At 51.8% G+C, this 14,281-nt stretch overlaps 4 protein-coding genes across 5 annotated transcripts; 2 read left to right on the top strand and 2 right to left on the bottom strand.

The window, feature by feature from the left end:
- Nucleotides 1-333: 333 nt before the first annotated feature.
- On the bottom strand, nucleotides 334-1,949 carry HSPB2 (heat shock protein family B (small) member 2). Its single transcript, XM_035555589.2, has 2 exons — nucleotides 1,809-1,949; nucleotides 334-785 (listed from the first exon to the last, which is right to left on the bottom strand). Exons 1-2 carry the CDS (start codon nucleotides 1,900-1,902, stop codon nucleotides 334-336), a joined length of 546 nt encoding a protein of 181 aa, XP_035411482.1. The 5' UTR covers nucleotides 1,903-1,949.
- A 1,707-nt stretch (nucleotides 1,950-3,656) lies between these two features.
- Nucleotides 3,657-6,791, top strand: CRYAB (crystallin alpha B). The gene is made up of 3 exons (XM_035555825.1): nucleotides 3,657-3,854; nucleotides 5,353-5,475; nucleotides 6,588-6,791. The coding sequence occupies exons 1-3, from the start codon at nucleotides 3,657-3,659 to the stop codon at nucleotides 6,789-6,791; spliced, it is 525 nt and encodes a 174-aa protein (XP_035411718.1).
- A 1,206-nt stretch (nucleotides 6,792-7,997) lies between these two features.
- CFAP68 (cilia and flagella associated protein 68) lies at nucleotides 7,998-10,070 on the bottom strand. The gene is given in 4 exon segments (XM_050715053.1): nucleotides 7,998-8,319; nucleotides 8,691-8,757; nucleotides 9,273-9,500; nucleotides 9,921-10,070. Coding segments are annotated over 3 exon segments (498 nt in total). The 5' UTR covers nucleotides 9,498-9,500; nucleotides 9,921-10,070; the 3' UTR covers nucleotides 7,998-8,113.
- A 107-nt stretch (nucleotides 10,071-10,177) lies between these two features.
- Nucleotides 10,178-13,641, top strand: FDXACB1 (ferredoxin-fold anticodon binding domain containing 1). Of its 2 annotated transcripts, none has more exons than XM_035555827.2 (5): nucleotides 10,178-10,327; nucleotides 10,815-10,971; nucleotides 11,105-11,308; nucleotides 11,935-12,093; nucleotides 12,277-13,641. In XM_035555827.2, the coding sequence occupies exons 2-5, from the start codon at nucleotides 10,826-10,828 to the stop codon at nucleotides 13,451-13,453; spliced, it is 1,686 nt and encodes a 561-aa protein (XP_035411720.1). In that variant the 5' UTR covers nucleotides 10,178-10,327; nucleotides 10,815-10,825; the 3' UTR covers nucleotides 13,454-13,641. The 2 variants fall into 2 exon arrangements, with proteins under 2 accessions (XP_035411720.1, XP_035411719.1); XM_035555826.2 differs by having other exon boundaries at nucleotides 10,208-10,379.
- The last annotated feature ends 640 nt before the right edge of the window (nucleotides 13,642-14,281 follow it).

Below are 14,281 nucleotides of genomic sequence, written 5' to 3'. Positions count from 1 at the left end.
GTTCCTTCCCTGGGGCAGGAGCAGCTTCTGGGCTGGCGCTGGGTGAGAGTCACCCTTCCCACGCGGGGAGAGGGAAGGGCATGGTGCTCAGCGGGCGCTTGGCCCAGGAGAAAACTTGCATTACAGTCCCTCACACAAACACTTCAGTCCCCTTTTTTATTTTCAATTCCAAGCCCCTTTTTCCAACCATCAGCCGTAAGAAGCAGAAGTCTGGCGTTTACACGGCTGCCTCCCAGCCCTGCTGGGCGCTGGTGGTGAGAAATCGGGGTCAGGCACTGTGACTCCCCACCCTGTCCCCCCCTAACCCCCCACTCAAGCCCAGCTTTGGGGCCCTTAGGACTCTTCCTTCCCTTTTCCCTCCCCAGACTGTTCTTCTTTCCCCACCGCCTGCTCCTGGTGGGTTATCTTCACCTCGTTGACCCTGGCCGTCACCTCCTTCCCCGTCCGGGGAGCCACAATGCTTAGGATGCCGTCGTGGGACAAGGTGGCCCTCACCAGCAAGGGGTCGACGTCCAGCGGGAGGATGTAGGTCCTGGTGAACTCTCGGGAGATGAAGCCGTGGCGGTCAGCCTTCTGCGGGTGCTGCCCCATCACCTCCAGCAGGTTGTCCACGGTGCGGACGGTGAGCTCGCTGGGGAGGAAGTGGCAGACGTCCAGGAACACCTGGAACTTGTGCTCGTTGAGGCTGACCTCGGACGTGCCTCGGTCCAGCTGCTTGTTGATGCGGGGCCTGATGTAGTAGCCGTGGTACAGGGCAGGGGCTAGAATCTCGCATGGGGACACACCTGAAAATGAGACCCGGTGAGGGTTTCCCGGGCAAGGGGCTGGAGAAGGAAGCTTGGCAGGGGGACAGGAGGAGGCTGGGACCTAGCGAACACCTTGGCTTTGCCACCACATCGTCTACGTGATGGGGACGGAGTCTCTGGTGGTTCCTGCCCTTGTGCCTCCAAAGCCACGCTCGGTGCCGGACGCTCGCACACCACGAGCGCCTGCTGGGTGCACTGGGAGGGACTGGTGGGTGCACTGGGCGCTTGGCAGTGCAAAGCCCACGGCCAGGGCTTGGCAGGCAAAATGCTGATGGTGAAGAAACTGCCCTTGAAGAACTAAAAGGCCTTTTGTGTGCCATTGTCCGGGGGGCTTTCCTTGGAGCTTTTTGCCTTTTCACGCTGTTGTGCAGGCGCTGAATGGTTCTGCTGCTGCCCACATTCCTTCCTCTCCGCCAGCCGCTGCTGGGCTTTGTGCTCAACACCCCAGCTCAGCTTTTCTCCGCTGCCCCCGGCTACAAAATCTCCCCCCCTCTTTGCACCAGCAGCTTTCTAAATTTTCACCCCTCCTGCCGCGGGCAGGGGTGGGAGCGCTGCCTGCCCACCTCTCCCGTGGCCAGGGCTCCCCGCTCAGCCTCCCCTGGCGATGAAGGCGAGCGCAGGGACGTGTCCTGCACAGCCTCTTCTGGGTGTGCATGGGGTGTGCGTCGGGCAGGAGGTGTGGGGGGCTGCTGGAGGAAAGCCTGACCCGTAGCCAGGCTGCAGAGGAGCGTTTTGCTCTGCACTGGCACAAGGTGTGCACGAATGACAGACCACTGGGGGCATGAGGGAGGGACAGGGGAGACAGCACTGGGCATGGATGGAGGGGATGGACCTAAAGAGAAAGACCCTGGCTATTGCTCCCTGATTTTACCTGGGTTCCCATGCTCAAGCTTCCTTGGCTCCAGGAGCCCCGCTCTGGAGCTCAGCCTCCCTGGAAAGACTCCAGCAGCCTCCTACAGCAGAGGACAGAAAGGTGCCGGGGGGCCCCACCTCCCTCCTTACCTTCTCCAAAGTTCTGGTCGTAGATCTTGCTGGGGTTGGCGAACTCATACTCGGAACTCATGGGGTAGGCGTGGGGCACGGTCCGTGCAGCCATGGCGTGCCGGGGAAGGGGACCGTCCGCGCGCTCGCCGCCTCTGAGAGTGAAGGCTGCAGATTGCAAGGTTTTAGTTGGGTGAATTCCGCAGGGAGGAGTGTGTGATAAAAAGACGGACCAAAATAGCCCCGCGCGCAGGCCCCGGGTCGCCTCGCCAGGGTGACGAGGGAAGCTCCTCGCTGCATTCCTGCAGGCAGCGCAGGCTCTGCCTCTCCGTGGGGAGGATCCTGCACCCCTTCCCCTGAGATCCCCTCCTCGAGGGGTTCAGAGCCCCAAACACTGGCCCTGACACCCCTGAGGCACCCCACGGGGACAGGGCAGTGGTTCGTGGTGGCTGGTGCTCAGTCGGGTCATGCAAAGTCACCATCGTCACCCCACATCCCGAACGGTGCTGCTGCGAGCTGGCTGTCCCCCGGCCAAGGCTTCAGCACCGTGTGGTGGGACCCAGAGGAACGCCTGTGCTGGAGACATGACTTAACCAGGCATCCGAAAGCTGGCCTAGATCCACGTTATTGAACTGGGGGGGCTGGTGCCCAGTTAAGCTCCTCGTACCCTGAAACCAGAGATTTCCGTGAGCCTATGTCCCTGCAGTATGAGAGCAGGTGCACTGCTGCTGATGAATTGGAGAAGGTATTTATGGCTGGGCTGTTGCACGGAGTGAATTCTGCTCCCTGTTCTTGCAGGCAAGCTGAGAGGAGGAGGGTCAGCCCCTTCTGGTGGTGCTGGCAGTAAGCATGGTGTGCCCTTGGGCCAGCACTCTCGATGCAACCAGCTTGCATTTCAGCTGCAAGCTCTCAGAGGGAGACACGTTCTTGTCCTTTCAGGACAGCTGCTAGGCTGAACCCAGTCTCATGATTTAGGTTCAATGGCAAAGCAGGAACCACAGTAAATGTGTGAATTAAGGCATATTAGGAGCATTCATTTTAGGAAATGAGCTTGCTGCAGGGGCGCAGGCGGAGGCGGTTTGCATCCCGCAGAGGGCACGCAGCCGGGCAGCTCCATGGGGCCGCTGCTGTGCCCGCTTTATCTCCGCTCCCAGAGCGCTGGGCTCTTCTGCTCTCTCCAACAAAGTGGTTTCTGTAGTGGGCAAAGGAGGAGAGGTGTCGGGCTGACGCGATGCGGAGATCACCCTTCACTTGCACACCCCTGCGGGTGCTAGGGCAGCGATGCTGGCTGGGCTGCAGAGCTGCTCTCAGGGGCATCTCGGCCAAGACCTCCCGGGGCCCATCCTGCCCTCCCGCTCAGCCGGGCCTGGGGCTCCCTTTGCCTTAGGGAGAGGCAGAGCTCTCCCTAGACACGTGGGTGCTGTGGGGAGCTGCGGCCTCGGTGCTGTCACCGGGAACAACGGCCCCTTGTCCTTTTCCGTGTGAGCCAAAGATAGGAGCTGCATTGATCCTGCTGGCATCCAAAGCAGCCGGGAACATCCGCCAAAGCCCGCCTGGGACTCTGCAGATAAACAGCACGTGGGGAGCGGGGCGGGCGGCCGGGCGGTTGGGCTTCTTGCTGCCCCATTAGGCTCCTTTTCTTCTTCTCCCCTTCCCCCTCCTCCTTAGCAGCCTGTTCAAATCCCCCAGACAGCTCCTGGGCACCGCTGGAGGGACCAGCCCAGGAGCAGGACAATAAAATCCCTGACACCACTATTCGAGAGGCCGCGGGGGGAGAGGCCCCACCAGCCGTGTGGGTATAAAGCTGCCCCCTGCTCCGGGCACAGCACCGCAGCACAGTCCTCTGCTCCGCTCCTCCGCTGCGCTCCGATGGATATCACCATTCACAACCCCCTGATCCGCAGACCTCTCTTATCTTGGTTGGCACCGAGTCGTATCTTTGACCAGATTTTTGGAGAGCACCTGCAGGAGTCTGAGCTGCTCCCCGCTTCCCCCAGCCTCAGCCCCTTCCTGATGAGATCCCCCATCTTTCGGATGCCCAGCTGGCTGGAGACGGGACTCTCGGAGGTAATCTCCCCTTCTTACTGCTCTTTGCTATCGCAGGGTGCGCATCCCGACGGGTCCGGAGCCGGGGAGCTGGGAGAGCTGAGAGCTGGGAAGCTGCTCGTAGGTGGTTAACAGGAAATCCCTGGGGAAAAGGGTGCTGTGTTTGTCTGCTCCTCCGCTTTAGGCAAGAACCTCTGCACGCTCTGCTAATCACTTGCGACTGGGAGCAAGCATCGCCGTAGCTGCGGGCACGGAGGCAGACTGAGCCCTGTGTGTGCTGCAGATGACTGTAAGAGCTGATGGAAGCACGGAAGAAGCCGAATTTCCTGCAAAACTTTCGCTCCTGCTCCCTCCTGAGAAGCAAACGGCACATGGGCTGCAGGACCCCGGTGCCAGGCAGCGTGGGTGCCCGCGGCTGCGGGGTGAAAAGGGGCCTTGGTTAAAGAGCTGCCGCCGAGCAAAGCAGCATTTCCAGAAAGACGCAGCACCCAAGGGATCCCGAAACAGCCCTCTGCTTGTTCCAGGGGCTGAGCCAAGAGGCACGCAGCTCAGATGACCTTGCCCTGTCTGCAGGTCAGCTGTCTGCTTACAAGTAACTTACAGAGCTACTCAGAGCCGGAGCGAGGGGGAAGTGTTTTCTTAATCTTTGCTTTATGTTCCTTGGTTTAGGGAGCTGGGTCTGGCTGTGTGCTGAAGCAGCCACAATAAGCATCACAGATAACAGCATCCGACTGTCGCAGTGGAGAAATCTTCACAAGTAGCCTAGCAGGAGGAGGAGGAAGCCTCCCAGGTCAAACTGTGGAAAGCAGTAAGCCTAGAGCTGGCACTGGGGCTGCTCCTGGCCACGAATGCAGCAGGAAGGCAGAGACTTTGTAAACTCCCGCTTACTTGTCCAAGACAGTCAATAAATGCAAATTCAACCTCTGCAGCCAGCAAAAAGCAGCATTTTCTGGAGGTGATAAAGTGCGAAATGGAAGGGAAGGAGGTAAGATTAGCAGCAGGTGACTCAGTTTCAGCAGAAGTCCTGCTGCTCAGATAAGAGAGGTGGGCAGTGAGGCAGCAGAGCTCGCCTGTGGCATGCTATTTTGGTTACTAAAGGGTGACGATACAGGGGGAAGCCTCCAAGTGACACAGATGAGCTGCAGTCAGCTGCACTGTCAGGGTTTCTTTTTCCACAAAGACTTAGCAACATCCAGTCGCAGAGACTGGAAACCTCCAGACACTCTGTAAAAGGAATTGGATGTAAGAAGAGTTGGCTTAAACAAATACAGGTTGAGAGAGTCTCTTCCTCACACCCCAGAAAATGTTTATCCCCTGTGACTGAGCCAAAGCATCCCATTGTAGGTGCTGTAGTGATGGGGCATTAATGTAGCAAGGGACAAACCCGGCCAGATGAGAACCCCAGGACTGAAGGAAGGCGGTCAGGCAGCGCATGTGGAGATACCAGCTGTATGCCGAGAGCCTTTTGAAGCTGAAACCCTTGCCTGCTCTTTCCTGAAGCCATCTCTTTATTTTGCAGATGCGACTGGAGAAGGACAAATTTACTGTAAATCTTGATGTGAAGCATTTCTCCCCGGAGGAGCTAAAAGTGAAGGTGCTCGGGGACATGGTAGAAATTCACGGGAAACACGAGGAGCGCCAGGTACCTCTGCTTTAACTGGGCCACTGGTAGAGCCGGTGTGAGCTTCCTCATCCGTGGTTGAACAAGGAGGCTGCAAACCAGTCCTCTCCTGTGCTTGTCTCAAACACTTCTAGTGGTTTTTATCGATCCAGTCCTAACAGAAGATGCTCTGTGCAAACCCCCAGCTGACCCCAGCCTGGGCAGCAGCAGGGTGGCTTATTGCTGTGTTACATGAGCTGTGAACTGAACTGGGAAATCAGCTTTGAAATGGGCATTTCTGGGCCTCCCTCTTTCTGGGTAGTGGCCAGGAATGCAGGGTGGCATTCAATAAGTTAACAATGAACTGTAATAATTAAACCACATAATGAATCAATGCACTGCCCTGTTCCACTAGCAGGAGGCTATCTCTTCCTGAAAAAGGCCCATTTAGCACTTTGTAACCCTTAAAGGTTGTGTTCTGCTGTCAGTCACCCCACTGCTCGCTGGCTCTGGGCACCTCTGCGGCAACCGGGCAGAGAGAAGTCAAAAGGCATTTCCAAAGCTGTAGGTAACAGGGATTGCCCACCCCAGAAGGAAACAAATCCTCATGATAAAGTTGATATGTCACGGTAACTGTCAGCTCCGAGAGCTTCTGGGAGCCCAGATGGGTCAGTCAGAAAATCCAGCACTACTTGTAGCTGGTGGGAGCCTGTAAGTCTGACATGGCTTCTGCGAAGATTTTTGGCTGAGAAAAGAATCCAGCAGTATAGCTGAGATCAGCTCACTGGGGATTTGTGTTACAAGAGCCCTGGAGACCCTCAGGAACAGACGTGGATGTAGCTCCTGCACCTCAGCAGTGACAGCACGGCGCTGTGCAATGAAGTCAGCCTCTGGCTGGCACGAGAGCTGCAATATAAAGTCTGCTCCTGCAAACAGTGTGCCTGCAGGCATCTGCAGCATGGGCAGGGCAGGCTCTCGCTTCAGCCAGTTTCAGCTCTTTACAAAGAGCATCTCATAATAAAAACTCTTTTCAATTTCCAAGAAGTTTTCCTTTGAGAGCTGGAGCTTCCCAAACTCAGACTTTACGCAAAGGTCTAGGTGGAACTGCGTGAACACTTCTAATCAGGGCTGTTCCTTCTCTTCTCCTTTTGCAGGATGAACATGGCTTTATTGCCAGGGAGTTCAACAGGAAATACAGGATTCCAGCTGACGTGGATCCCCTGACCATAACCTCATCTCTCTCTCTGGATGGTGTCCTGACGGTGAGCGCACCGAGGAAGCAAAGCGACGTCCCCGAGCGCAGCATTCCCATCACCCGTGAAGAGAAACCTGCCATTGCAGGAGCCCAGAGGAAGTAGGCTGCTATCTAAAGTCACCCCAGGGCCATTCAAGAGCACTTCTCATCAGATGCCAGCTGTACTGAATGGCCATCTTATTTATTTATGCTGAGTAAGTTTACTAACAAATAAAACATGAATAAGCAGTTTGTAGTTTTTGGTTTTGAGCACTCAGGACAAGGGAACTGTTGGCTCAAGAAGGCCACATAAGATTGGTGTGCAGGGAGACATACCTGGCATCACTCTTGCTTACAGCTTGAGTGGCAGGCGTGTCCAGGAGAGCTTGTCTCGGTGTTCAGAAACACTTTGCTAGCATAACTTCATTTTCTCTAATGTTTTGCAAACATCTAATTGCATGAGCCTTTTCCTTCAATGTTTCCAGAGGATTTCTGAGTGTTTCACAAGCAATAGAAGAGCTTCTCCAGTGGAGATTAGGTTGTTAGGACAACTTTGCAACAATCGAAACCCATTCAAAGTGTAGGTATTAGATAACAACTGAACAGAGAACAGCTGTATCTTATATCTCTCGAATGACTCATGTTATGTGGAAGCATCCAAGTGCTGCAATCAGTTTAGGGCAGTTGCAGATGACAACTGCATAGCTGCAGTAAACACAGATACACCCAGAGAGGAGAAAATGCCCTGCTGTCATGGCAAAAATCACATCACCTTGAAACTATGTTGTCAGTGCCCTTCAAACAATAAATAGCATCTGAAGTCTACAGTATTCATCTGATTTATGCTAACATTGTTGAGTGGTACAAAACGCTACTGAGTCTTTCTCATGTGTCATCATCTGCTTAGCTTCAAAGAGATATGAGCAGAAAGGAAAGTCTGGTTTACTGGAATTGAATTTCTGTAATTCCTACTAAAAAAACCAGAATGCCACAGATCTGTCACACAGATCATCACACACTGACCTATTTTCTACATTCCGTATACCTGCTAAGACAAAAGTTATGTTAGAAGAGGTCGATTTAAATCTCACACAAACTTGTCAGGCAGCCTTCTTCCATGGCTTTAAGTGAAACAAAACAAGCACTCAGTGATGTGGGGTCATTGTCAAACACTCCAAATCACACCTAAATGCCAAGCTCTAGTTTTTCCTACCAGCTGATTCTAAAAAGCTGTTCCAGTTAGATGAGTTTCACTGACAAGGTGTAGTGTGACCTCTGCACAGGAAACTCAAAGGTTACAAACAATACAGCTTAGAAAGCAGGAAGAACATATTTCACATGATTTTATATTTAGTTTTAATGTGTAATAGTTTTTTGTTTTGTTTTCTTTTTTTTTTTTTTGCTTGAAGGATATCCTTGTAGCACTGCTAGCAGACAGGCCTCCTGTTATTCTGAAGGCATAGTCTGCAGATTCTCTCCACATCTGTTGTATCCTTCTTGCTTCTGCTCTGAATTTTGGACAAGAGCAAAGAAATTGGTGCCATATGGAGGCCTGTAGTCTACTGTGTAGCAGGACTGTGCAGTTGATTTGAATGAAGGAGGTTCCAGCTCAGGCTAATGGCCTGGAAACCAGTGAGGTTCTCGTTCAAATCCTAAAAGGAGGAACAAAACCGATTTAAGAAAGTAAGTCTAAAATAGTAAGAAGACACCCAGAAAGTGCAGCTGGGATAAATCTTTTCTATAGAGCAGGATTTTGTTAGGCTCAAGCTCAGAAGCAATAAACTGGAATTTTCAGCATAAACTCCTTGGGGATGAATGTAATGAAGGTATCTAAACAAGAGCACTTGAAATGAAAGTGCCACTCCCTGAATGACTCGAAAGACCTGCTCTGTGGTGGTGCAGGAATATAACTCAGCAATGAGAACACACCGGTCTGCCACCTCCAAGTACAAATGTCATTGAGAAGCTCCTCTTTAGCTATGCTACAGATCAAACAGATTATGTTTCAGTTTTGTGCACGTACTTCTTGTTCTCTGATGCTTTTCCTTGTTGTAATCCGAAGAGTATGTTGTTTCAAAGCAGTGAGAGTACTGAAAAGAAAAGCTCACATTTAGCATGGCTAAATATAAGCTAAAAACTCCAGCATTTTGTATCTTACAGGAAGACCAAAGTACCTGCAATTACACTACTGCTTTAAAGACAGTCTAAGGTAAGATCACAAAACTAGGGTGATTTCTTTTGATTCACCATCTGAGGGCAAAACACGGAACAGCAAAGGCAAGTTATTTTGACTGGGACCACTGGTAGAAGGAGCAAGACTGAGATTAAATGAAAAAGCATTTCTCACGTTTTCTGTCCTGCAGTGGAACAGTGCTTTAAGGGCACTCAGCAGAGGAAAAAGTGATGGCTGTTGCCTTAAAATCCAGTATAAAAGACTACGAGCAGGGCAGCAGAAGGGAAGCTACTCATGGGAGGCTTACCTCTATCACGTTCAGAGCTGGGGATGGAAAGGATAATGCCCTGTGTGCATGACAAATTAAGCGACCAAAGAACATCTCAGCTGAGATTTGTTATCTCCACAATGTGGAAAAGCAGAAGCACATACCTGGGAAGGAAGTGGCCTGGGCTGTACAATTTTCTGTATATCGTAGCGCTCCTCATTCCAGTTCCCCATAAGGGTTTTGTTTGAGTAATCTTTTTCACTGGTGGTGCACCTCCAGCCATACTGGAAAAACTTAGAAGTGCTGTCCCTGTCTGTCTGCCTTTCCCCATGGCCAGCAGCATGCTTTAAGGAGCCACGGAGGGAGCTGTAAAAGTGGTTCTTGGGCATGATCTGGGAATAGAAACCAGCAAGGTGAGCAGCTGGGATAGAAACAGGGTGTAAGATGGCTTGGAATGTTGTCCCTTCCTCCTCCCTGGTGACTGCACAGGGAGATCCTCCTGCCCCTCCAGCTGTGAGGAGGGCATCAGAGGGTTGTGTTCATTTTTGATGTGAAAAAGTTTTTTTTTTTGGGGGGGTGGCGTGGGGAGAGAAAGGGGTGGCGGCAGTATGGTAAGCATCTATTTTGTTAAACAGGGATACCGAATTTCTCAGCTTCACATGTAACCGGGGGCTTCTCAGGGTACTTTACCCACCCTTAGCAACAGACAAAGTAATTCACCCAAGGCCCCAGGGACCAGACCTCATAATTGCCGAGCCAGGTCCCCTGCCCAAGCCTGCCTTTTCCTGTTTTAAGCCTCTCAGCGTCATTACCCCCGTGACTGTGAAACACTCTCCCAGCCCCTTGCAGCAGCTGAGGGCACACAAAGAGCAGAGGCGGCCTCACAGCATCGCTCCTGTCCCTCAGCCGGAGCTCGCGGTGCCAGGGAATGCTCGCAGGGCTCAGCCACAGCAGCCCATGGCTGACGGCTCCCGGCTAGGCCCAGTCCCAAGCCCAAACCCAGGCTCGTCAGCAGGGCCTTGGCAGAACCCTCCAGGATGCAGCCCGGCGTCAGCAGCGAGCGACGCGCGGAAGTGTCGCCATCAGGCAGCGGGGAGATGAGATGGCGGCGCAGCGCCGGGTCCTGCTGCTCGGAGAAGGCAACTTCTCCTTCGCCGCCTCCCTCTGCGGGGATGCGGGGACCAGCGTCGTGGCCACTTGCTATGAGAGCGAGGAGGAGGTGTCCGCGTGGGGCAGAGCCGCGGAGAACATCCAGCGGCTGCGGGAGAGGGGTGGGTGGGCGCCGGGCAGTGTGGTGGGGTCCTGGGGTTGTGTTGCGCCTCGGCGGGCACGCGAGGCTGAGGGGCTGCCTGCCTTCGTGCGGGCACGGGCCTGGGGGTGCCAGGCTTCTCCAGGGCTCCTGTCGGCCCCTCACCACTCCTGGTGTCTCACAAGATCACTTTTGTCCCCGAGGAGTTGGAATTGTCCGAGAGACTAAGTGCCCTGAAGTCGAATCAGGCTGACATAGTGCAAACAGCCAGCAGAAGTCTCTGCAACAGAGCAAAGGCAGCCTAGGGTTTCTCATTTTCCTAGTGCACAAGGGTGGGAAGCTGCCTGTCAGCTGCCACTGTGACAGGCTTTAAAATGGACTAGAGAGGACTGTATAATTGCTGCCTTTGTTTAAAATATTCCATAATAAGAGTCTTGTTTTCATCTTTCTTTTAAAGGAGCTGAAGTTATGTTTTCTGTGGACTGCACCAAGCTGAAGGACTATTTTTTACCAGCAAAAAGAGAATTTGACTACATTTATTTCAACTTCCCTCACTGTGGGAGAAAAGCTGGGGTAGTGAAGAACAGGGAGCTTCTTGCCCACTTTTTCCATAGGTGAGTAAAACAGTTCTGTGTTAACTGACTGCTGAGATACAGCTTTCTAGCAGTATTACAGGTGTTTTGCAAGCATTAAATACTTTCTGGGTGCACTAGTAGAATTTTTCTTGTTGCCTGCCTTTCCTTCCAGCTGTGCAGAAGTGCTGACAGAGGAGGGAGAGGTCCATGTGGCTCTTTGCAATGGACAAGGGGGGACACCTGCTGATCAGCCAAGGAGAGAATGGCACAACAGCTGGCAAATAGTGGCTGTGGCAGCAGGAGCCGGATTTATCCTGAGTAATGTTCATCCTTTCAAAGCAGAGACTATCCACGGATATAAATGTACAGGCTACAGGTAACTATGATGTGGCAAAACTGGGAAGTTGATATTTGTGCTCTTACAATTCCTGTCACAATGATATGTTGTTTTAGAGAGAGAAACTCCCTTTAATTTGCCATAAAATAGATGCGGTTCTTTTTTTGCCTGTAAGCAGAACAGCCAAGATGAAACATGAAAGCTTTTTGAGAAAGTACTCTGTAAAAGATAACATTATCTTAATGTTTTAAAGGTCAAAACGGCCCATTGCAGAACAAATGTTAATCCCAGCCTGAAGACAACAGCGGGACTGTGGTGTGTGTATCTGTTTACGAGACAATCACAGATTCACAGTGTGGTGGACATTGGCAGGGACCTCCAGCAATCACCTAGTCCGACCCTACAGTTCAAGGCAGAGCCAAGTGGAATGAGTTGCTCAGAGTCAGATGCAGACTACACAACCTTTGTGTGCAACTTGTTCCAATATCAGACCATCTGCCCAGTAAAAATCTGCTAGTGTTACATTTTTGTCGTCTCCTAACAAGACCCAGAATTCAGCAAGAGGTGTGTTAGTGTTACACTGAGTTATCTATGTCATGCTCACTTAGGAAACATTAAATACAGGAAAGAATCAATGACTTGTCTATGTTTTTATGTATTGCCAGGAGTCAAGATAAATCTTTCTGTATAGAAGGTGCTTTAAACCACATTTTCACACGAAGCATGCCACTTGCGTATTTCAAACCTATGATCTGTGAGATAGAACTGGAAAGCCGAAGAATTTCTTTTCAAGTACCACAAGTACTTGTGGATAAAATTAACAGGTAAGTTTTATAACTGGCACCTGTTTGGCAATAACACACGTGCACTCTCAGTGGGAATGAGCAGTGTGGGTCACTGATAAAATGGAATTGCTTCGCATTCCCTCCTTTTCCCTTTACAGAATCTACTCCCTTTACAGAAGTCTGTCTAGTGGTGTCTGTAATTTGCACTTTTACTTTTCACAGGGGTTTCCTAGAACTAAATTCAAATCATCCAGTGCAGACAATAAAGGAGAAGCTCACTGCAGTGCTCAGCCAAGCCTTTCCATTACAAAGTATTGACTACTGCCTTTCTCTGCTCTTCCAAGGTCACCTCAATGGTGTTTGCCACTCCAATATATTCTGGATTGTTCTGAGCCCAGAGGAGACTCCAGGCACTGAAGAAATGGCTAGCGGGCAGGCAAATGCAATTTTATTTTCCCATGTTGATTTTTATAGGGACACAGATGACAATATACAAGAGGGATGTCAAATTTCAAAACAGTATTGTCTTAGACCTTCCCTTTTACCTCATGCTCAGGCAGTAATAAAAAGTGCAGCCTTTGTCCCTGGGACACTTTATGTTTTTTCTGGCCCAGTTTTCAGGAAGTGTCTTATCTCTCCTTACTCTATGCCTGTTTTTCATGAGATGGTTTTTGTATGTGCAGTTAACAGAGGTACAGAGAACAGCTGTATAGAGATGTTAGTGGATAAAATTAAGAACAGCATACATTCTCTTCACCAGACTGTCTCCGGATTTCAATTGAACGTCAGTCTGCAGGAAGCAACGAGCTCTGAAACAACTGAGCTCAATGACTTTGCTGCTTTCGAATCTCAGCTTAGTAAAATTCAATACTTCCTCTGCATGGAGGTAGATACTTTAGACTCCTTTGAGAAGGGCTCCTGTGTGGGAGTGATAAGGACAGCTCCGTATGAACTAGCAAGCAGGGATTTGTTTGTTGTCTCTGCTTCATTGAATCTTGACCTCATAGCCATGCTGCTCTGTGGAATACAAGACTGGCGAATGCTCTGGACATCAGACACACGCTTCCTCCGTCAGTTTCCTCGAGGAGAGCTAAGGCTTTTCAAGAGTTTTTCTCTCTATCCACCTTCCTACGTGCATGATGTCAGCTTTTGGGTTCCCGATGGGGAACAATTTGATGAGGTTGCTTTTCACACCATTGCCAGGCAGGTATCAGGCGAAACGGTCGCATCCATCCAGTTAATCGACAGCTTCCATCAGTCAGAGACGGGGCGGAAGAGCCTCTGCTACCGAGTGACCTTTCAGTCCTGTGACAAGGCCCTGAGCCGCCGGGAGGTAGCGGCGATGCAGCTGCTCTGCCGGGAGGAACTGAAGCAGCGCTTGCACGTAGCTCTTCGGTAGGGCCATGGCTGCCTTTAGGGGCTCGGGCGGCCCTGGGCTTGCTGCTGCTCTGGAGAACATGGGCTGCACCTGGCTGGGCCCCATACCATGTGCTGCAGGGCCTCTGGCACCGGCGGCATGGGCTCTGGCACTGGCACACACTTTAAATGTGGGAATTTTGTTAATAAAGACCAAGCGTTTTTGTGTTCTGTGTGTGTAATGAAACCTCATTTTTTAAAGTGGAGCCTTTCTTTGCTAGAGTAAACTGATCTAACAGACAGCTGTGCTATGAACACTGTGTTATAGCTGCAATAGATGTGGCTGCTGACAGAACTGCAGTAATGGGCTGGGTTACAGGAAATCTGATGGGTTGTACTGAGTACCAACAGCAGTGGTGGACGCTAAAAGCTCTTTCTTCTCACAACTGTTAAGAGAACTAAGTAACCACCACCAACTTCTGGTGACACTGCAGGCATTCCCAGGCTGTGCTGGGTGACTGGCGGCTGCTGCAGCCCCCAGGTGGTCCTAGTACTGGTGGGTGACATTGTTGGTAAGGGTATGGTTGGACCAGGTATTTTAGAGGTCTTTTCCAAGTTTAATAATTCTGTGATTGTATACTGGATGTGCTCCGCTGCACTGCAGGCATGGGGCTGAGGGGAGCAGCCTCGCCTCGAGGGGTGCAACTACCACAGGCAGCTGCCGGGGGCTGAGGGGACACGGCGGGGGCTGGGGGGACATGACAGAGGCTGAGGGTACACGGCGAGGCTGAGGGGACGTGACATGGTCTGAGGGGACACGGCGGGGCTGAGGGGACGCGGCAGCGGGCGGAGCTCCCCCGGCTGCCCGCGC

Source organism: Cygnus atratus, chromosome 22 (assembly GCF_013377495.2).
Source record: "Cygnus atratus isolate AKBS03 ecotype Queensland, Australia chromosome 22, CAtr_DNAZoo_HiC_assembly, whole genome shotgun sequence".
In the NCBI taxonomy this organism is placed as follows: Eukaryota; Metazoa; Chordata; class Aves; order Anseriformes; family Anatidae; genus Cygnus; species Cygnus atratus.
The sequence above is the reverse complement of the archived record's forward strand: the minus strand, read 5'-3'. Positions and strand labels throughout refer to the sequence as shown.